Source organism: Heloderma suspectum, chromosome 5 (genome assembly GCF_057233095.1).
Source record: "Heloderma suspectum isolate Gila_16-S chromosome 5, 16-S_ref, whole genome shotgun sequence".
Lineage (NCBI taxonomy): Eukaryota > Metazoa > Chordata > Lepidosauria > Squamata > Helodermatidae > Heloderma > Heloderma suspectum.
The window spans coordinates 80,421,640-80,446,251 of NC_139462.1; the positions used below are offsets into that span (position 1 = coordinate 80,421,640).

At 41.9% G+C, this 24,612-nt stretch overlaps 1 protein-coding gene across 2 annotated transcripts in view; it reads right to left on the bottom strand.

Moving 5' to 3' along the window:
• The window catches only part of GPM6A (glycoprotein M6A), a 278,183-nt gene that overhangs the window by 17,115 nt on the left and 236,456 nt on the right, over positions 1-24,612 (bottom strand). For both annotated transcript variants that reach the window (XM_084856487.1, XM_084856486.1), the window contains one exon: positions 23,466-23,622. In XM_084856487.1, coding sequence (XP_084712613.1) covers positions 23,466-23,622 — 157 coding nt within the window. The remainder of the gene's footprint in view (positions 1-23,465; positions 23,623-24,612) is intronic.

The following is a 24,612-nucleotide window of genomic DNA, read 5'->3' on the forward strand; positions in this document are numbered from 1 at the left end:
TGAAGAGATCTCTAGTCTTTCCCATTCTGTTGTTTTCCTCGATTTCTTTGCATTGTTCATTTAAGAAGGCCTTCTTGTCTCTCCTTGCTATTCTCTGGAACTCTGCATTCAGTTGGGTATATCTTCCCCTTTCTCCCTTGCTTTTCGCTTCCCTTCTTTCGTGAGCTACTTGTAAAGCCTCATCAGACAGCCACTTGGCTTTCTTGCATTTCTTTTTCTTTGGGACGGATTTCGTTGCTGCCTCCTGAACAATGTTACGGACCTCCGTCCATAGTTCCTCAGGCACTCTGTCTATCAGGTCTAATCCCTGAAATCTATTCCTCACCTCCACTGTATATTCATCAGGGATATGATTTAGGTCATACCTGAAAGGTTGAGTGGTTTTCCCTACGTTCTTCAATTTAAGCCGAAATTTTGCAAGAAGCAGCTCATGATCTGAGCCACAGTCAGCTCCAGGTCTTGTTTTTACTGACTGTATGGAGCTTCTCCATCTTTGGCTGCAAAGGACATAATCAATCTGATTTCGATATTGACCATCTGGTGACGTCCATGTGTAGAGTCGCCTCTTGTGCTGTTGGAAAAGAGTGTTTGCTATGATCAGCATGTTCTCTTGGCAAAACTCTATTAGCTTTTGTCCTGCTTCATTTTGTACACCAAGGCCATGCTTGCCTGTTATCCCAGTGATTTCTTGACTTCCTACTTTAGCATTCCAATCCCCTATGATGAAGAGGACATCTTTTTTTGGTGTTAGTTCTAGAAGGTGTTGTAGGTCTTCATAGAACCGATCAACCTCAGCTTCTTCGGCCTCAGTGGTTGGGGCATAGACTTGAATTACTGTGATGTTGAATGGTTTGCCTTGGATTCGTACTGAGATCATTCTATCATTTTTAAGATGGTACCCCAGTACTGCTTTTCCCACCCTTTTGTTGACTATGAGTGCTACTCCATTTCTTCTAAGGGATTCTTGCCCACAATAGTAGATATGATGGTCACCTGAATTAAATTCGCCCATGCCTGTCCATTTGAGTTCGCTGATTCCCAAGATGTCGATGTTCAATCTTGCCATCTCATGTTTGACCACCTCCAGCTTACCTTGATTCATTGATCTGACATTCCAGGTTCCTAAACAATATTGTTCTTTACAGCATCGGATTTTCTTTTCACCGCCAGACACATCCACAGCTGAGTGTCCCATGACAAACAAATATGCAACAGGTGATGGTGGCATAACAGACACTGCACTTGTTACCCTGCTATACATTGGGCCATTATCCCATGCACAGAGTCTTGGCAGGGTGACCAGTTGGCAACCCCACATGTGTGTCTTTCCTTTTCAGGATCTCCACCATCCTGGATGCTGTTCAATAACAGCTTTGACATTACCACATGTCATACATAGGGATGTACGAAAATTTCATTTTTGTTTGCAAAACATGCGAGCATGTCCCATTCAAAGCCTGAGCGTGAGTAAGTGTCCACCCAAATTTTCTGCAAATTGTTGAACATATGCTCATGTTTGCTTCATTCCTGATTCCCAGTTTGGTTTGTGCAAATCCCCTGAATCAGCCCCACTTTAGTCTATGGAGGAAAATTGTGCGAATTAGGAAAATTGTGCAAATCTCAGGAGATATGTGCAAATTTCAGGAGATTTGCATGAATCTCCTGTTCAATTGCTGCTCAATTTATGCACATCTCCCCTTCACACGAAGCAAGCAGCAATCACAAATGCGAATGGGAATCAGACATGAGACAAACAATGAGACAATATTTGGAGAATCCTAGCGACCTCAAACGTCGTTCGTTCGCCCATCCCTAATGTTGCTTCTTTGTTGCTAGGGACTGGTAGACAGAGATCTTTTTCCTCCACTCTAGTAGGAGTTGGCTTCAGCTGAACTTGGGAAAATAATAGTTGCCTAAAATGACCCTTAATTCCTCAACTTTTTTCACTTCAGTGAGCCATGTGACACAAGGTTACCATCATCTAGATTAAGAAAATTATTAAGGAAGATATCTTGGTGGTTGGGATCTTTTTAAAACATAAAAGCAAGCAACTGCCTTTTTTTCTTTAAAAACTAGTACATTTTATGTCTTGCCATTTCTTCTCCTTTCTGTTTTACGGTTCCATGCTCCACCAGCATTACTTAAGCAAAAGAGACATCCCCGCCAACCCCAGGCGTTCACACTGAAGTAATTAGTTGGAAACAAAGAGTCATTTAAGAATCTCAAATTGTAGACTAAAAATAAAATGGCTGGTTTTCAATTACTTTCAGACAAACAATTTTGTTTTTGCAGCCTTTAAATTAGTTCTTCTGAGTGCTTAGATATTTGGCAATGAAAAGACTCTAAGTGTATAGTTAGTATATTGATTCCACAAAATCCTAAGCACTAAAAATATTCCTATTGTTTTGATAGTCTTCTGAGGCTCAGCCCTGAGGATTGGAAGCCACATGCTTGCTTGCCACTTAGAAGCTTACCATTTGGAGCCTGAAACTGCATCGGGAAGCAGAGGGGTGGTAATGCTAAATTTAATCCTATAATCAGAGGCTGCCTCCCCACACCATCGCAGGCACAACACAACAAGTGCTGAAGACAATATTGCTTGGCTCCCTGTCATCTGAATCCTGCCCTTCCATTCTGAACTCTGAAACAAAGAGTCAGCAGCTCTTTAAAAGGCTTTTAAAAGTGCCTAATATTAGCACTTGGCACAGGTGAAAGTGAAGTAGGAATGGCCTAGCAACTGCCTGATCCTGATCAGCAATAGATGACTTCATTGCCTGGGAGAGAACACTACAGTTGATTGCAAAGTCAAAAGCAGCAGGTTTTGAACTCCCATCTAAGGAAAATCAAGTGATAATCTGGGCCATATCACCAGCAGTTGAACCCAGGAATCTGCAATGGTCATTCAGCCTTTGGGGCTGACCTTCATCAAAAACTGTGCTCAGTCCTGTCCAAGCAGAAGCCCAGACTAGAAGGCACAGTGCATGCCCAGCAGCATAGGTCATCCAGAGCCCTTCTTTGGAGAATGAAATAAAGACCCAAATGTTCTCTGGATCAGGGCCCTGCTGATGCTCCAGGAAGGGGTAGTGAACAGGGGCAGCTATACATCTCCTCAGTTGGTGCCTAGCTTTTGCTGATGAAAAATCTCACCCTGCTCCCAGCTGAGTGGGTCAGCTTGGCTGGACAGCTTCACCGCTGCTTTCCACAGAGCCATGCACTGATCTGCTGGTAAGACCAGAAGTGCCAGTGGGAATGGGACAGTCATGTGGGATAAAAGGCTGTGGTGGCAAAGGGAACAACTGTGAGCAGAATCCAATGGGGTGCTTACGTCCCCACTGATTCTCTTGCACCCCGCAGATTCTGCTGCACAAGCAGTGGGCCCCACTGATTCCACTGCACAAGTGGGACCCAGCAGTTGTGCAACAGAGATTTAATGCTTCCCAGAGGAAGCTCTGAAGTGAGTGGAAATGCTTGTTTCTGGATTGGGACAAGTCGGCGGAGCTCCCTTACGCAAGGTCCAGTTGCCCCCCAGAAGCGCTAAATCTCTGTTGTGGAAGTGGCGGGTGCCATTTGCAGATAGGAATTGGTGGGGTGCAAGAGAATCGGCATGGGCATAAGCACTCCACTGGATTTTGCCCTGTGTCATTAATAGAAGATTTGGCCCCTCTCCTATTATGTAGTATCGACAATCAATATTCCATGAAATAAAACTGGTACATCACCTCCCTGTATTTATATTTAGAAAAGTAATTAGGGTGCTATCCTATGCATGTTTAGACAGAAAAAGTCCTACAATTCCCAGTATGCTGGGAATTGTAGGACCTTTTTCTATCTAAACACATTTAGGATTACACCTTAATTCCATTAATTCTATTTTAGGCTGCATCCCTAATATAATTTCATTGCCAGGATAGGAGACCATTTTATGCTCTCAGGCATTTTACATCCATGTTATCTCCTTTATCTGGTTTTATGCTGCACTCTTATCTGCTGCTGTTTTTATTGTTGTTTTTGATTATGATTATTGCATATTTGTATTTTTACATTTTTATTGCAAGGTGCCCTGAGAAATATATATATATATTTCGGGGGGGTCGTAAATGTTTTAAATAAATCATCTTTGTAAACCACCCAGAGAGCTTTGGCTATTGGACGGTGCAATGAAATCAAATAAACAGAAGTTTTCTGAAATGCTGGTTACACCATTTACTATTAAAGCAGGGGGAAAGTAAGCTGTACCACAAGGAAGAGGGTCATGTTTCAAGGGAGTTTTTGTAACAGTCCTCTCTTAATTTGGACTATCCTGCCAGTGTCTACCCTGCTGATCCATCAATCTAAGATTTAGATTAGCAGGAATAAGCACAGAGATTACCAAAATCCTTGTTTGGCTTTCAGGAATTCTGAACCGGTGTGCACGACACTCATGCAGTTCTCCACCTGCAGATGCCACAAGAAATATAGAACTTATGCTGTAAGATTTTAGCGTGGACGGGGCTAGCTATACTTGGGTGCTTTCTGCTTAGACTGTTATGATAATAACAGAACTACCTGTTCACATAAAGAGAACTTTTAATAATCATTTTCAGATGTGTTTTCTTTGCCTCTGGTCTGAAGGCAATGGGAATTTGATTTTTCTTCAGTCAACCCCCTAAGTCAAGATGATTTAAAAAATTATGCTTGCTTCAACTATGAGGGAAGAAATTCTCACAACTTGATTTAATGTAAGCTGCAAGACCACCACATTCCTAATTTTAGGTTCATGATTGCCTCAGCTCTGAGCCAAAGAAAAATCCCTCATCTACATGATGACTATTATTATTATTATTCCAAACTAACATTGCCATGCACAACATAGTTATAATTATATATGTGGAATTACAGCAGTTTCTTCTGTTGAGTTCACCAGGGTTAAATTTGTTTAATTCTATGTAATAATACAGCAAGATTGCCTGGGGCTGCGAGGAAAAGAAATGCTAAAAGGCTAAGAATGTATTTCATATCATCCATAGAGCCAGTGTTCCTGCCTAGTGCCTAGCAAATATTTGCTTCATACCAGGGATATGCAATCTGTTGCCCTCCAGATGTTTGACTTCAAGTCCCATCTTCCCTGGTCATTGGCCATGCTGGCTGCAGCTGATGGGAGTTGGAGTCCAACCACATATGGACGGAACCAGGTTGCCAATCCCTACTTTGGATGATCATGACGGGAAAGGAAGCCATTGTGGCTTCCCCGCCCATCCCCATACATGTCATGCATGTGATTTCCATTTGCATAATCCCCCACAATGCAGCATGGGTTGGCATGTTGTCCCACCCTACAACCTTTACTGCACGTAGTGGTTTGTAGCGTGGGTACAAAGGTACCCCCAGTGCATGGTGCACCAGGTTCAGACAACATGCTAACTCACTGTATCGTGGGGGATTATGCAAATGGTGGTTGTGCATGTCCCATCGCAATCATCCAGACCCAGCCATTATTGTAACGTGTGTTACAATCAACCAGTTTATGTTCATATGCCTCATGGAGGATATCCACAGCCCTGCAAGTGACTTGAGCTGCTGTTCAATAATCCTGAAGAATCTAGATTTCAAAGCATGATCATGTGTCGAACAATCCACAAGGCTAGGATGCATACAGCTATCCAAGATACAGTTAATTTTACGCTGCAATCCTGTACCCACTTACCCAGGAGTAAGTCCAATTGAGCTAAATGTCGCTTAACTCTTGAGTAGACGTGAATAGGATTGCACTGGTAGTCATCTTATGGTTAAAAAATGAATTGGATTTCGCTATGTGTGAAATTCAGATCTTTAAAACCAGCTAGGTCAATTGTGGTAACAGATATAAAAGACTCAAGGCACAAAATGAACTTGAGGTAGTAACAAAACAAAATATAACCATGTAAGTTGTATCTTTATGGGCAGAATCCAATATGGCAATTATGTCCTGCCAATTCCCTTCCACCCCACTGACTGTGTTGCACAAGCAGCCCCCACTGCTTGTGCAACAGCAATTTAGCACTTCCAGGGGCAACCCGAAATGAGTGGAAATGCTCATTTCTGGAAGGAGCCAGGTTAGCAGAGGGACCTCTGCTGGCCTGCCCCCTTCCAGAAATGAGTGTTTACACTGATTTGAGGGCTTCCCTTGGGAAGTGCTAAATCTCCCTTGTGTAAGCAGTGGGTCCTGCTTGTACAATGGAATTGGTGGGACCCACTGCTTGCGGAAGGGAATGGGCAGATCAGAAAGGAATCAGAAGGGGCATAAGCACCCTTTTGGATTACACCCCAAATACCCATGTTTTGATTTTCAGTGAAACTGAAAATTTGGCAGTCTCGACGCCCATACCTCAACCAGAAATCACACCAATTTTACAAAGCTATTTTGTATGACCTTTAAAAAGAAACAAGCTCATTTCATATTTTGATATGCTTTGTACTTAGGAAGAATCTGCTGGACATTTCAGGGGGTATTGGATACATATCCAGTGTACTGATCCATATTGTTTTGCTTCTTCATCTCCCATGGAACTGCACCCCTCTCCACTGATGACAATGTCAACAGAAGAACATGTGCAGCAGCAGGAAGAGCATCCACACAGGCCAGAATAATTTTGGCTTAAAATTTCTCCATGGCAGATCATTCCTGCTCTTCATGTCTCATTCTTACTTTAGGCTTTGTTTGAATTTATTCCTCACACTCCTGTTTTCTATTGCAAAGATGAAGCCAAATACAGTAGGAGGTGTAATTCACACAAAATCACAGCTTCTACATTAGTTCTTTCCTTATTCTTGACTTGCTCATATATTGCCTTCTACATTATTAATTGGTGCCAATGAGATTGATTTTTCCAGGTTTGCTTTTCTGCCACCAACTGTTTTTCATGAGGAAGAAAATGAGAATGCTGTGTAGGATGTGCTATTAATAATGAATCAATACACAGTAATCTATCACACATCTGTAATATTTGTAATTAAATCCACTGAGAAGCCTATATGCACATGATTTTGTTTTTTAAAAGAAGCAATACATTTTATAGAAATTTTATAGTAACTGTTATATAATCCGTTACTAATTTCTGACAGCCCAAGGTTACTGAACATTAGGTTTCTGTCCTCCTGAATTAGTGATTGAGAACTTGCTAAGACTCCAACTTAAGCATTGCATGAACATGCCTGCCTGTCATGCTGTTACAATACTGTCATAACTTCATGTTTTGTCTTGAGACAAGGGCCTAGTTACTGGCATATCGACACTATGCACATATATTTTAACTTAGTTTTTAATTTTTTAATTTGTTGGAAGCTACCTTGAGCATTGTGATCACATTTTCTTAAACTATAGAAATATACATTTTATTAACAAAATGCAGTAAATAAATATACAAAAGTCTGGGCTACATAAAGGCCCTGTTCAGATATCACACTAAGTCATGATGGTTAGGAGTTTTGAGCTAACTATGTTGGCTTAGCATGATGTCTGAACAGGCATCTGTCCCAACCATGGTGGTTTCTTAACCACAGACCAACCACATTCACTAAACACTTGCTGCAAGATGATTAGTGGGCTCTACCATGACTTAGTGTGATGTCTGAACACCCTCCATGGTTAATTGACAGCTGCTGAAGAGTGCCGCAGCAAGAGTGGCCAAAGAAGAGTAGCTGCCAAGCACCAAAATGGCGCCAAGCACCAAAATGGCCGACAGCACAAAAGCTGCTAGGATGCATGGCTGCCCATCTGGAGGACTGTGGGTTCCTGCGGGAGCAAGGGTTGTTAGAGAACGGTTAGTCAAACCATGTTGCGGAACATGGTTACCTGCACGTGTGGCAGTAGCACTTAAAGCGGTTAGCGGTAACCATCATAAATTATGGTTAGCCTAACCACCCTTCACCAATGTGCGTCTGAACAGGGCCACTCTCTTTTTTGCTCACAGAAGTACTCCACTGTGCTTTGCACATTCTAGCATGTGGCAAACAGAGGATGTACTTGTGTGCTCATGCTTTGATTTCTGCTCCAAGTTCTCATGCCAGGAAAGGCAACATGGTTCCACATGGACCCATGGCCTGGCTGAAGTCCACCAGGTAAACAGCCTTCAGTGTGGTGGCCCCCTTCCTGTGGAATTCCCTGCCTTTGGAGGTCAGGCAGGCACCAATGTTGTGATGCTTCTGGTGCTTCCTGAAAACACTGTTATTTTGGGAAGCCTTCCTTGAGTGACTAGCTGCAGTTAATTAAATTTAGTCTTCTCAGAATGTGTTTCTTTTTGAAATGTTTTAATTGTTTAAACATGGTGTTTTATTCTTTTATCTTTGCTGTTCACCACTCCCAAATCTTTTGATATGGAGCGGTATTTAAATATTTTAAATAAATAAATAAAAATAAACTGGTGCAACCTCTGGTTGAAAGAATAAGCCCATGTAACCTTGTGAAGCTATCCTCAGTTTAAGCAAACATTAATTCTAGCTCTTATTTACCAACAGTTCCTAATTATTAAACTTATTCCAAGATTGCACAACATGATGCATCAAACCAAACACAACCCACCAGGCAGGTATTGTGGCCTGCCAGGTGCTTAACAATCCTGTCTCATTTTTTGCTATCATAGCCAAGGAGAAAAAATAGTTGGCCCAGTTTATCAAACCCCTATTGGGCCACCACACATGGCTGCAAGGCTGCTTTCAGCTTGGTGAGCCTTCCTTGCTCTTTTCTACCTAGAATGTTATACTTTTGCTCTCTAGAGAGGTCTAATTCTTAAAAAGTTTAGATCTTAGCCCTCCTCTTTTATTTTGATACTTGATGATAGAAAGCCCAGTCATAAGGGATGCTTTAGCTGCCATGGCACAGACAGATGTGCTACTCATTTCAGGTATAAGCAGGACCAACATCAAGGGTAGGCATCGTGGGTCACCTGCTGAGGCCCACACACTTGCAGGTGGCCCACTGCCAATGCCAATATCCTCCTGGCCCTACTGCTGCTTCTCCTTGCTGTCATTGCCTGTTCACCTGCCCTATTGGGCCATGCAAGCAATGAAAGAGTGAGGAAATAGAAGCATCTTCCTTCAGTTGCTTTGCACTCTCCCTCTGAGTGGGGGTATAAATCCAGAGCAAGAGGGCAAATTAATAGGACACAACTGAGGAGGAGGTGACGCCATCAAGGAGAGGGCCTACTGAGGGGATGTTGCACAAAGGTCTCCCCAAAACCTGAAGCTGGCACTGGCTGTAAGCACTATAGCTGAGTACAGCATGCAGGACACAACCTCTCTCTGCTGAAATGCACCAAAAGCTGCTTATCTATTTCAAAACTGAGATGAATCATCCCTAAGACCTCAGCAACGGAGCTATGCAAGGCTGCTATAGCAACAGGAAAAACAGCCTCCATGCTCCCATGAGACACCTCATGTGCCACCACTATTCATGTGATCTCTCTAAATTTTGATCCTTCAGTCCTGCTGAAGAGGAGAGAAGCAGACACAGCCCTAGGAAAGGGCCATAAGTAAATAAGGTATTGCCCCTAAGTAAATTCTGCGTATGTCAACTGAAAAGGAATGGAAGAATCAGGCAGAGTAGTCAACGATTTCATTATCATGATGAACCAGAGGAATAAATTGAATCTTTGGTAATTTAATTAGATCCCTTAGGAAATAACACAAATGGAGTAGTAAGGAGAGTGCTTACAGTGTAGCGCCAATTACTATACAAACAGCTGGGCCTACAATAGAGCAGTCTATTTATTATAAGGGTACGTAGTGATCAGGGTGATGAATAGCCACTACTAGAATAAAAATAGGCCTATCCGTGTTGAGTGAATGTTCAGAATTATGCATTCATCTTAAGAGTAACATTATGCTCCACACAACTGTGAAAAGGTAAATCCATGTAAAGCAAGCCATGTCCCACCAAACACCAAGTCCAGAAATAAACTACAAGGTCCCTTTACAAAGTGTTTGCATGACTGATAAATTCCTTATAAAAGCAGCATGGCCTCCCTAAATGAAAAGTAGAACAAAGCAATCTAATATATTGCTGATTATTCAAATCAAAAGACCCAGATCCCATAGGTGAAAGCAGCAATAACACTTCCAAAGATGCCTAGAATATAAGAAATAAAGTATCAGGAAGCAAGCTAGTAAAAAGCCTCTGGTGATGCCTCTTGGAATTGCCATGAACCATTTCAGTTTGGTTGACATGTTTTTGGGGTGCCAGAAAGTTGAACAGTTTGGGCAAGATATGGGAGCTGGAAGTATTCTTACTTTATTTTCTTCACTGAATCTTAATTTTAATACTTCAGTCCTGGGATATATACTTGTTGTTTTGGCACCCCTTAACATAAGCTTATGTGGATTCAGAGAGTTGCTTGGATCATCCTTCTATATTAGAAGTTCCCATTTTTCCCCCTCACTGGACCTCAGAGTTAGCAAGATGAGACATCTATGTGCTAAAGACAAGTAGTTTATTAATAATAGATGGGATGGTCTTTTCATCTCTTTTATCTCTTCCTGTATCTGGCTATTCTGTCTAATACCCTATAACTTCTTTTCTTCTCCTTTATTGCATGGGTGGCAGTGGGAAAGGAGAGTGGGTGGGTGACGTGGATTATCTTGATTGTTATTTTATTGTTATATATTCTGTCTTGCTGTTATATTTATAATTGTTAAAAAACCAGTAAATTAATCAATTAAATTTGGAGGCGGGAAGGTCTCTGGCCACTTACATATGACAGCTCCCAAGTCCAAATCAGATATCTCATTGTCAAAACCAAAGCCAAAAGTAGTTACCCTTTGACAAAGTCACAAGCAGAGGTTTGGGCAGAACTACATATCACAAACAAGAATGCGGGACTGCCATGAAAATGGCAATTCCATCTCTACTTTCCTTCCCCCACCCCTCAGCAATATCTAGTTTAACTGACCTCATTTCTTGACACCACTACAATGGGTCTTGCCCCTATTTCTGCTGTAAATCATTGGCTGCCAGCCTGGTGGGGTGGGTGTTGGTGGACATCAGAATGACACAGAGTAAGTTGAACCAGATGTTATGGACTGGGGTGGATAGAACTTGCCATTAAGTAATTGGTGATATGCAGTACCTGTATGTGTGTGTGCTTTGGGGGCGGGGGAGCACTACTGAAGTGTTTGGTCCAAACCAGTGATTCTCAAAACCCAGGGTAGGGAAGGTAATATGCTAGAAAAGGTTATACAATAGGGAGGTTATATGTTGTTCAGAGAGGGAAACAATTAATCTGAAAGTAAATTGCATCATTGAATTTGGTGCAAGATGGCTAATGTCTGTAATATGTAAAATGCACTGGGGAAAATGCACTGCTATTATTCTCACCAGGAAATTTAAAAGAAAAAAAAAGAAGTCGCAAGATTAAAAACAACCTCTTCCGCATCCATCCACACACACAGATACATTACATAAATATTTCAAATAAGCAAGCTGGTTAACTATGCATTCCATGCTTGTCTCTTATTTTGTTGGAGATACCTTACAGGCATCACTTTGAAGAGCCATCAAATAAGAATGTGAAAGAGTGCCTAAGCAGAAGTATGGAAAGCAAGAACCTAATGGAACTGTGTTCCCCCTCCCCTCATTCCTCACACTGCACATGCAAATAATAAATTGTGAGATGTGAATTACTAAACATGATGCCAGCATTTCTCAACCTCAGTACAGAGCAAAATTTATTGGACCAGATTATGGCCTAACTAAGGATGCTAATTTAGTTCTGTGCAAACTAACCTGATCTGTAATATTGTGTCCAAACATATGCCCCTAATATTTAAAGAAACCATGGGCATGTTTCCATGCTATCGGCTTCACTTTGTTTGCAACTTTGTTGCTATGTTTTCCCAATCGTATCTTCTCCTTTTCCTGTTTCCACAACCCTTAAAGACCCAGCTTATCATTGCTGTAGCTTGGGGCTCTGTGCTGTTCCCACCTCCTCGGCTGTGTTTCCAGGACAACAGAAGGAGAAGCTAATGGAGAAGTACCATATTTTTAAAAAGGAATCAGCTTTGCTGTGAACAGAGGCTCCCCCCTCCCCCCCTTTTCTCCTTTCCCCTGAAACTCCAGATGCACCTCATTGAGCACAATGGGGGTTACTTCTGAGTAGACACACACATGCTTGTGCTGAGAAAGGGTGGGGAGAACACAAAGAGGGAAACCAGCCCCCATTTTCACCCAGAGGACTTCATTGACCACAGTGGGAGTTACTTCTGATGATACGGTAATGGGTTTGTTGGGGGAAAGAGAGCAGTAAACACAAAGACAGAAACCAGCCCCCATTGTAACCTGCAAGATATCTATAAGGAAGCTGTGAAGTACTTTCTTTCTAAGGCAATTCATCGGAGCCTCGTAATCTCACTTGGTCACTCAATCGCACTTAAGGAATTGAGCTTTAATATGTGCCATTTCAATTGAGGGGGAATCTCTGAAAGCTCTGATGTGGGCATTCAAAGGCAAGCCTCATTCAGTACAATGGGAGTTACTTCTGAGGAGACACTAATGGGTTTGTTGTGCGAAAGAGAGTAGTAAACACAAAGATGGAAACCAGCCCCCATCGTAACCCACAGGATCTCTGTATGGAAGTTGTGAAGGAGTTACATCCTAAGGCAATGGACCAGAGCCTCGACATTGCACTTAATCGCATTTAAGGAATTGGGCTTTAATATGTGCTGTGTCAGTTGAGGGGCTTCTCTGTTATTTCTTTGGTCATTGAGCAGGCAAGCCTCATTCAGCACAATGGAAGAAAACATCCCTTGACTTGGGTCATGGGCTGTGTTTTGGTGCTTATTTTCAATGGTGTTTTAAAAGTTGGTCCCTTGGCATCCTGCTCCAAAACAGCAATGAAACTTCTGGAAAACAGGGAGGGAAAGGGTTGGGTCACTGAGGTCAGAGCGACACACCCACAAAGGCTGGGCTACACACCCCATGGGCAGGACTATGGTACCAGACCCAGTATGACTGTGGAAACAGGTCAGTAACTGAGCCATGGTAAGCTGGAAAAGTCAGACTATATCCAGTCTCAGAAGAAGTGGTTTTTCTACATTAAAATGTGGGGCTGGTGCTGAATGGCCATGACATCATGGAAATATAGAGACCTCACCATGCAACCAAGTTGGAGTAAATCACTGGTGGAAACACAGCCCATATTTATTGGAAATCGTTGCATTTGTGCTAGGGCACATATGGACAGTCTAAGGAAGACTTCCATGTGGCCCTCACAGGCTTCCAAACTGCTGCTACCACCAAATCCCCCCTCCCCCCACTGCCCCATGCAGCAGGGTGTGTGGAGCCCATTTGTGATGGAGAGGAAGGTTCACAAGAATGACTATCACCGTGCACCATCATAACCATGTTCAACACAGCCTGAAAAACAGCGATTTGGTGGACTGTGTAGAGTGTGATTTAAATGAGGAGGGAGTCACATGGAGAGAGTCATCTCTGCACCCCTTGTTCCCCATTTAAATTGTGCTCCTGCCTGCCTGACAGGCCCTGGGAAAAGCTGTTCACAGCCCCAATGAGCTGTGATTTCAGGGGCAAAAACATGGCCTGCCCCTGTGCTATGTAAGACTTATCTGGGATCTTTTTCTAGATTTGCTGTTGGCACAAATGGTTTGCATCATACTGTTGGGCATGTGGTAGCAATGCAGGGGTGACTGGAATACAAAAGGAGGGTGGAAGACTTGACTGTCTTTATTTAAACTTTCTCTATATCATTCCTGTACAGCACTCTGCCTGAGTCTGCAGTTAATGGATTCCTTTAAATCACCTGGGATGTGGGAAGGGCAATGCAAAGATCAGTAGCAGCAAAGATGTAAAAGTAAGTCGCGAAATCAGCAGATCTGCTGGGAATGGTGTTTTGCAAACAGAAAGGAAAAGAAACATCTTCTTGCTATCCGAGGAGAGGGAAGCTGATGAGTATAGTGAAGACAACTGAAGTTCTGCTATGCAAGAACTTATGGTTCTTTGCAGCTGATGGAAAAAGAACCACAACAGATAATAAAAGTTGCAGTCCCTTTGGGTTCATACAAATGAACATTCAAATAAAGACTCACTACATTTCCCCCCCATGTGACTTGAGCCTGGCTTCCTCTCACCTTTGCAATGCCTTTGACAGATGTACTGGCCAGCAAATCAAATGCTGATTCAGTAGTCTGTCTTGCCCTCCCTACCCTGCCCCCGCCCCCATGCTTCAGGCACACTGTCTGCATTTTTTAAAGCATTGCACATGCATTTCATCAGTTAAATGTGCATTTGTCCCCATTTTAAAACACTGAAAAACTATCTCAGAGGTGGGGAGAGGTGGGTTAGTGATATCACCAGTTTCCAGCCCACCAATGCTGTGCACCGGCAGCTTCTGCAGTAATCACACAGAACCAGCTTCCTCCTGAGCTCAGTTAGGGAAAGAAGATTCTATGTCTAACAAAATGAAGGGAGTGAACTTCCACAGTAGGTTCATTCCTCAGATTACATACAGCCATACGTATACTTGGTTTTGAAGGGACAAAGATCTTTTGAATGTTAAAAGGGACAAGGATCTGAAGAACATTTCTCTAGCCCCCACACACACCAAACAAAAACAAAAAAACATTCACACAGTTTAGACATTAAAGCTAAACATGTTGTTCTAAATATGTCTGTTCAGTCTCTACTATGAAAATAATCCAGCTAACCATGAGGCCTTCATAGGAGCACTCTTTTCTACAACTCCTTCCCTTGCTAGCTGATACATAAGACACATTCTGGCCATGGCGAGCTCCATGTTTCCCAGGACAGTAATAAACTAGAATTCTCTGGCCAGTACTTGCTCAAGATATTTTGCTGTCTGAGAAGAACAAGATGGCACTCTGTCCCATTCCATGTACAAAAGCCAACTGAACTGGCATTTGAATCTTTCTTCGAAACTGGCAACGGGACAGCATCCTACAATACATCTGAAGGCAGCAGGGACTCAGGGCAGCTTAGGGGCACAGGGGAGGTCACTTGGCACACAGCTCTTTCCTCCAATACCTTGCTGCCACCTCTCAACATCTGCCACCTGAGGCAACTGCCTCACTCTGTGTAATGGTAGGGCCGGCCCTTCTTGTTGAATTAGAGCAAGGGTTAGCAACTTGCATCCCTTGGCTTAATTTCAATAGCCCTCTGTAAACTGTCAGTTCAGACCTTTGGTAAGAGTGATCTGTCCCTCCCCTGGCAGGCGGGCAGGCAAGGGGGGAGGGAGAGAGAGAGAGAGAGAGAGAGAGAGAGAGAGAGAAATTGAGAGAGAGTTATACAAGATCCTTCCAAGCATTAAATGAACACACGGAGAAGGTTGGGGGCTAGTTCTACCTGCTACTTCACACAGCCACCATGCTCCCTCAAACATTCATTGGAAAGAATTATCTGCATGTACAGAAGTATATGTGGAGAGCTCCTGCATGCAAGGACGGTCCTGATTGGTCAGGGCCCATCCTTGCATGTAGGAGCTTTCTGCATATACGTCTTATGAGAAAGAGCAGAACTCTTTCTCTTTGACAGATGTTTGTTGGGGGAGTATTGTAGTGGTGAGCAGTGACAGGAGATGGTACAAGACCCCTCCTCATGGTCATTCAAATGTGGAGGGGTTCATGTCTACCTCAATCAGAGAGACAGACAGAAGGGGATGGCAGAAAGAGAGAGAGAGAAAATGGGAGCCCCACCCACTTTTCAGTCTGGCCCCACCCACCACCAGCATGTAGCCCCTGACAGATTACCCCCGAGGGAATGCAGCTCTTGACAGAAAACAGGTTACTCACCCCTGGATTAGAGGTCTCATTATTATAAAAGTTATATTTAATCACAATAAATGAAACAATACTGAGAGGAAGAGCAAGTGAACCAAAAGCATTTTTCCTTCATTTCAATAGACCTTCTTGTAAGCACATATTTACTACCATTCTCAAATTATTTTACAGCCGTTTTCCTGTTCTTTCTTGTCATTTCGTTCTTCATGGCTATTCTATTTCCGGTCTCTTCTTACACCCCCTCCCCCATAGCAACTGACCATGTTGGACATACTTAGGAAAGAAAACAACACTGCCAATATCATAATGCCCCTATACAAATCTAAGCTGCAACCATTCTTGGAATACTGTTCACAGTTCTGATCATTGCATCTTCAAAGGGGCTGGAACAACTCCCCCATGAGGAAAGGTTACAATATTTGGGGATGTTTGTCTTAGAGAAAAGACTAGTAAGGGGGCTTGGTGGTGGTCTATAAAATTATACATGTAGAAACGTGGATAGGAAGACGTTTCTCTCCCTCTGTCATAATACTAAAGCCTGATGTCATCACATGAAGCTGAATGGTGGGAGATTCAGGACAGATAAAGGAAATATTTCACACATTGCATAGTTGCTTCCACAAGATGTAGTGATAGCCTGGGATGGCTTTAAAGGGGGATTAGAAAAATTCATGGAGGATAAGGCTATCCAGTCATGATGGCTATATATTATCTCCAGTATGTTGCTTTATGACAGCTGCTGAGAACACAAGTGGAAGGGTGCTAGTGCAGTCATCTCCTGCTTATGGGCCACTGTGTGAACCTAAAATCTCTATTATTACAGACAGCTCTTCCAGCATTACACATTCTATATAACTGTTATGTAACTGTGAACAGTCCTGCTGGTCCATTATGTATATCCTGGTTGCACATAGGGTTCCCAGCTGATGGGACAACTACTAGCCTGGCTGTTTTTGACAATTCTGGTTTCCCCATTGCCAGGAAAGAGAGGTGAAAGCCAGTTTCCACACTTCCCTCCATAATTTTCCAGTGATTTAAACAATTTTAATAAATTGTTTTGCACAGGTATGTAGAATACATGCATATGTTCTGGTGCCGAACACCTAGAATGGTGAATATGTCTGCCAGCAAGGTTATGCTCAAAATCATACAAGCTAGGCTTCAGTAGCATGTGAACCGAGAACTACCGGAAGTACAAGCTGGGTTTCGAAGAGGCAGAGGAACTAGAGATCAAATCGCCAACATTCGCTGGATCATGGAGAAAGCAAGAGAATTCCAGAAAAACATCTATTTCTACTTCATTGACTACACTAAGGCCTTTGATTGTGTGGATCACAACAAACTCTGGCAAATTCTTAAAGAGATGGGAGTACCAGACCACCTTACCTGTCTCCTGAGAAACCTGTACAAGGGTCAAGAAGCAACAGTAAGAACCGGACATGGAACAACCGATTGGTTCAAAATTGGGAAAGGAGTACGACAAGGCTGTATATTGTCGCCCTGCTTATTTAACCTATATGCAGAGTACATTATGCTGGGTTGGATGAATCACAGGTCGGAATTAAGATTGCCGGGAGAATTATCAACAACCTCAGATACACAGACGATACCACCCTAATGGCAGAAAGTGAAGAGGATCTAAAGAGCCTCTTGTTGAGGATGAAAGTGGAGAGTGTGAAAGCTGGTTTGAAACTCAACATTAAAAAAACTAAGATCATGGCATCTGGCCCCATCACTTCCTGGCATAGAGAAGGGGAAGAAATGGAAGCAGTGACAGATTTTACTTTCTTGGGCTCGAAGATCACTGCAGATGGTGACTGTAGCCATGAAATTCAAAGACGCTTGCTCCTTGGGAGGAAAGCTATGGCACACCTAGACAGCATAGTAAGAAGCAGAGACATCACCTTGCCGACAAAGGTTCGTATAATCAAAGCTATGGTTTTCCCAGTAGTAATGTATGGCTGTGAGAGCTGGACTATAAGGAAGGCTGAGCGCCGAAGAATCGATGCTTTCGAACTGTGGTGCTGGAGAAGACTCTTACGAGTTCCCTGGACTGCAAGGAGGTCAGATCAGTCCATCCTAAAGGAAATCAACCCTGAGTGCTCATTGGAAGGACAGATAATGAAGCTGAAGCTCAAATGTTTTGGCCACCTAATGCGAAGAGAAAAGTCCCTGGAAAAGACCCTGATGCTGGGAAAGATTGAAGGCAAAAGGAGAAGGGGACGGCAGAGGATGAGATGGCTAGATAGCATCACCGATACAATGAATATGAACTTGAGCACACTCCGGGAGAGAGTGGAGGACAGGAAGGCCTGGCGTGCTATGGTCCATGGGGTCACGAAGAGTTGGACATGACTTAACGACTGAACAACAACAAAGTGCCACCAGAAGAACTTGAAATCCTCTTCCATGGAGCAACAAGGCACAGTCCTGGGCTTTCCCAGGTTAAGTCCCATTGATTTCAGTTCTCAGAACTTAACCATCCCGTTGAAATCAGTAGTACTGAAACATATTTAACTGTAGCTGAATCTTATCTTAACATTATTCTGACTATTGCTGAGAATTTAGTTCCAAGTAAGCATTCGTAGCATTGCATTACATTAAGCCTCACTTCCTTAAATGGGAACACTGTTTGGATGGGTCTGGAACCTTATCTTCCATTTTGCCTGGTGAAGAGTGCTGTGTAATCTGAAAGCTTACTCTTATACCAAAATACACTGATCTGGAATTGGGAGTGAGCAGTGAAGTAATCGTGTTTGCTGATGACACAAATTATTCAAGGTGATAAAAACAAAAAGGGATTGAGAAGAACTCCAAAACTGGGTGAATTGGCATTAAAATGCCAAATATGGTTCAGTGTAAGCAAAAGTAAAGTGATGTACATTGGGACAAAGCTCCCAAACATTATATATGTGCTAATGGGATCTGAGCTGGCAGTGATTGACCAGGAAAGGAATCTTGGGGTTCTCGTGGATAGCTTAATGAAAATGTCAACCTAATTTGTAGCTGCTGTGAAAAAGGCAAATTTCATGTTTCATTAGGAAAGGACTGGTCACTGCACCTCCAAAAAAGATACTGTAGAGCTATAAAAGGGCAACCAAAGGGATCAAGGGGCTGGAGAAACTACCCTATGAGAAAAATCTACAATGCTTGGGGGTTTATCTTAAAAATAAGGTAACGGGAGACATGACAGAGGTATATAACATAATGCATAGTGTAGAAAAAGTGAACAGGATGAAATTTTCCTTCCTCTCATATAATACTAGAATCTGGGGTCCGGTCATCCAATGACACTAAACGTTGTGAGATTCAGGACATACAAAAAGAAGCTAAATTATGGCATTTGCTGCCACAAGATGTAGTGACAGCTTCCAACTTGGATGATTTTAAATGGGGATTAGACAAATGCATGGAGGATAAGCTAAATGGCATACTAGTCATGGTGGCTATATGCTACCTCTAGGATCAAAAGTAGAATGACTCTGAATACTAGTTGCTGGGGAGAAAGTGCTATTGCCCTTATGTCCTACTCGTGGACATCACATAGTGGTCTGGTTGGCTACCGTGGGAAAGAGATGCTGGATTAAATAGGCCTTTGGTCTGGTCCAGCAGGGCTCTTCTTATGTTCTTATGACAATGCTCCAAATAAGACCTTATTTCCAATTCTTTGGGCCAATATAGTTAACAGCTGCTTTACAAAATATCCAGGGAATTCAGAAAAATTAAATTGAGTGATCTTCACTGAAATTAAGTTAAAAAGTGGGGGTGGAGAAAGTGCAGTTTAGAAATGAAGGTGCACTTGTAATTAATGGCTCTAAATAAAGTACAGTGTAATGATTTATATATACAAAAAGAAGCCCATTACACGTTGCCTTTGAAAGGACAAGACTGCAAGATGAAAATATAAGCCATTTCTGTTCCAATACATCAAACTGTAGGGTGATACCCTACTAAGCACCAAGATAACAGTACTAAAAGATATCAGGCTATCATGTTAAATTGATGTGAATAGCTCAAAGGAAGATGTATGTGGCTGATAGAAGGCTATCTTACAGACAGAGATTGAAATCTCATTAATGATTAAGAATATCTGCAAACGTATGTGCAAAAGGTAATAAATAACACAGCAGTAAAGGCAAAACAATTAACTGAGAGAATTAGGATGACACAGAGCCACTGCCACTATAAAAAAATTAATCACAAGAGGATGGCCAGACACCAGCAGAGAAATTCAAAGTATTTACTCTGCAAGCTGTTTCTGAAACAAATACAATGAGTTATGCATAGTGAAAAGTATGCTAATAGATAGAATCCTGAGCTCCTTGAAACCTTTGTCATGTCCTCACTAGAGGGATTCTCCTCCTCTTCTGAGGAGCTAGAACTCTATGAGACAGATAAAGCCATGGAGCCACCTCTGTCAAGACACATGGGGGAGCCTGGGCCCTCAGGGAAGAGGACCATGGGATGGGCCTGTGCCAGAAGAGGGGAGTTCTGCTTCAGAGGCAGAGGCTGAGCATCCACCCAGTCCCAGAGAGCACCGTCACCTTTAGAGGCAGATTAGAATCATAGAATCATAGAATCATAGAATAGTAGGGTTGGAAGGGGCCTACAAGGCCATCGGGTCCAACCCCCTGCTCAATGCAGGAATCCAAGTCAGAGCATCAGATTAGTAGGGCTCCATTAAGATGAAGTACCCAACTCCAAGGAAGAACTCATCAGGAGTAAGGATGGTAAAATATGGCAATTGATCCATGGGTAGGGCTCAGGAGGCCCTGGGAATATAAGCCTGCATTTTGTCTGGACTTTGCTGAAAACTCCGGTTCTCAGCTCTAGCTTCTTGTATCCTGACCATGTTTGGACCTCCGTATTATTGACCTTGGACTTCTCCCTGATGCTGCTTCTGGATTCTGATTATACTTACCTGCTATCCTGCATGTTTGACCTTGGCTATACCCCAGACTTATCACTGGAAAATCCTTATTTTCTGCTAAAAACTCTGCTTTTCTCTTGGCTTGCTTAATTGCAATTAACTGTGTGTGTGTTTGCATAGCAAGGGGTTGAACAGGACAAAATTAATAAAATATTTGAACTAGGCACCTGAAAACGTTAAAAAAGTGTAATTCAGGGAGGATGTATTTGTGAATATACTCCCTATGAATAAGGACTCCCAGCTAACACCTCAATAAAGTTAAAAGTGTGGATGTCCATAAAATTGAGAAGAAGGTGGCTTTGTTATTAGACCTGTCCTTACATTTGTAAGATTGGCAAAATGCTTTTATATACCAACTGAACCAATTTGATGTTCACACCAAAAAACAAACATGCATACATCTAATTTTTGCAGAGCTATTTTTCAAAATTACAATCACAGCCATGGTTTCCAATTCTTGAAACATGCAGATACAAATGCCTCTATGACCAAATGTCTTGCTCAATCAAATTTGAAAACAAAGGAACAAAACCATGCTAGAAATCAGGCATTTTGAAATGAACAGGTTCTTCTTGTAGTCAGTACTACATGCTAGTCCTTTTATATAGCAAAACCTTGATTACCATAGTTTTCATTACTACATCCACATGGCAATCACAACATTTGGGCTAGGCACATAATGGTAATGTTTCACGTTGTTTCATTAAATAGAGCTTTATGTGTTATTATCATGAATGCTTCAGAAATTTAATCTTTGTGAATTCCAGTACAAACTCGCCTGATGCATACTGCTCAGACCATTCTACATATCATAGTTTAAGTTATCCCCAGCTTTTGCAATTCCTGAATGTTCCCAAATGCTCAAAACACATATGAAAATGCATATCAAATGCATATATTGAGATAAAATCAAATGCAAATTTTCAAACAGATTTGTTTTTATAATTGCAGATTAAAGAAGGTCAGAAACGATTTGAGGGTGCAAAAGTGACATGGAAAAGTGACATGGACTGGAAACAGACATATTCACCCATGCTACATTTTCTCTGCACCATGAGCACAATTGGGTGCTCATGGTAGATGACATGAGCCCATGTCATCCAAGATGGGTTGCAACCTAATATCCTGATCCCAGTGGCACCTAGTTGAAAGAGCATCTCACTGAAATCAATTGCATTAATTTCCAAGTAAACATATTTGGGATCAGACCATAAATGCTTAAAATGGAGAAGGGCTACGCTGTAGGGCACACAGCATTTCTTGAAGATGGGCTTAGCTTTTCTTTTCCATAATTTTAAATTTGTGATTGTTTCTTATTTCTTTACTTAATTTAACTTTGGCTATGGGGAGTATAGAGATCTTCGGCTATGGGGTGGTATAGAAATGTAATAAATAAAAATAACAACAACTTATGTTTGTACTTTTTCCTGTTAGTTTCCCTTATAATCAATAGTTTCATCTTTCATTAACAGCCTTACACTCCAGTGTTTTTAGCTGTTTATATACTATGGTGATGCACAGTCTTCCAAATAGTTTTTTTTTTCAATCATCCTGTTACCCAATTATGAAATCATCTGCATCAAGTTACCAAGGCAACTGAAGGATACACCAACTTTCTTTTCCCACACAAATCAAATTAATAACCACTTGTCTTTTCACATACAAGCCCTATTCAGGCATTCAGAAACTTATTTACGCTAACATGTGAGGAGGAAGAGCGAGAATGAGCATGCTAGCTCTGCCCGCCCCCGTCACCATTCTTGTCACCCTCCTCATGTTCTCCTGAAGCAGGATTCCCTCTATTCATGGAGGCTCCCCACACAATGTAGAACCCTGGAAGGTGGCCCTACACATGACGAGGGTGATGAGAACACTTCTCACTCTCCCTCCTTGTGTGTTGGCATAAGTATGTTTCTGGGTGCCTAAATAAGGCTGCGCTACATACTTTTCTCTATGCAGCTACACCTTCATTCTGGCTTCCCTTACCTATTGCAGCTAACCATAGTGTCCCATCTGATGCAATGTAATATTCTGACACAGAATCTTAATTCCTATGATCTGAGATTATTATGCATAGCCTAGAATATATTAATAATTACTGCCTTTATTTTTATAATAGCACAAGTGCAGGCGGAGTGGGAGTGGAGGGCTTGCATCTGGGGATTATTTTCTCTCTGCATGGTGCAATTATTCACTTAGATGGGCTTTGAACATTGAAAGAAGGAGAATGAACAAGTGAATGCCTGGTTATCTGCAATTTCAGGACAAATTGTGCATCCCACCCCAGTGAGCTCCCCTTCTGACCCCACAGTGGAAGTGCAAAAACTAGGAGGCTTCTTGTAATGTCCAAAATCAATCTTACATAAAAGGGACATGTATTCCATAATTAGTTTTAGCGGAAAAGTATGCACAGCTTTGAGCAACTAAAAGGGACTATAGCATCTTGATACAAGTATCCTGCATAAAACAGTGTACTCCCAAAGTACAATCCCAGCTCTGGTTTGTTTAAAAAAAGTCAGTGAGAATTTGGCCACTGTCTCCAAATATTTGGGCAGCCTCCTGGTACCCAAATACATAGAATATAGTATTTCAAAACACTACACTTGAGGTCTGTGCAAAATCCTTAAATCTAAGAAAATGACATAGTCTGATACAAATACATTCTCAGAGACATACTTTTTTGTTTCTAAAAAGCATCTAACATTGTATGAATTAATTAAAACACTTCGGCCCAGCTGAATTAGCATGGGTAACCAAGGCTGTCATATTAACATACCCAGGCACTGACACATCTGCCGCAGGTGGTGATTTTGAAATCTCCATAGAGATCCTTGATGGCACCAGTTGTAAAAAACCCTTCCACCATCAGCAAAATGCCATAAACAAAGAAGGCAGCTGCTACTCCATAGATCACATACTTGAAGATGTCGATCCTGTGTAATGAGAACGTATCCATGTTAGTAAGGTTTAATGATGACTCTGAATTATTAGCACTTAAAAAAAAGAAAAGACAGACATTTCTTCAGACGGAACATCTCCAGTTGACATACCATAACGATAATGATACCTGAGGTTGCTTATAGATTTTGTCTTATAAATCACAGGACCAGTGAAACATTTATGTGAAAAATATAGACTACTTCTGATGAAATTTATTCAGGCATTTTATGCTGATGGATGCAATGCAGCTCTGTAACACAGAGACACACCCTGGCAGTGACATTAACAAGATGTATTATTTATTTTAAATATATTTGGATTGCTCTTTACTCAATGCAAAACACATCCTCTGTTGTCAAAATATCAACACTCCTTCAATGCACTTGAACAGCTGAATGTGGGGCTGTTACTTCCAGCATGACAGGATCCATTTGAAAGAACTGGTTAAACAGGTGATGATCCATCCCGTTCAAGTACTAGGATAGTGCACTCAAGGCCATTTCCCTCATTCTCAATCAACTGTTTGCTGCTACAGCGAGTATATAGTATAATGCTAACATATTTCCTATTTCTCTCTATTTCTCTCTTTGTTTTGATATGCTTTGCTTTCAGTAACAATGATGTAGGTGTAACAAGCTATGCTTGTTGCTGTGTAAAATTAAACCCTGCTTCCTATAGAACTCTATGGATTAGAAACCTCACAATAAAGGCCAATAAAGGTCAGGATGCCAAGTGTGAATTCAATATTTAGGGCGCAATCCTATGCATGTTTAGACAGAAAAAAAATCCTGGCTGGGGCATGCTGGGAGTTGTAGGAATTTTTTCTGTCTAACATGCATAGTATTGCACCATTAGAAACAGACCTTCTCCAATACCACCGGGTGCATTCCCTATTAATTTCATGCAAGACTACACCAGCGCCTCAGGCTTTTAGAGCACTAAATAGAATGAGAATCATGACCAACCAACCCTGCCCCCAAATA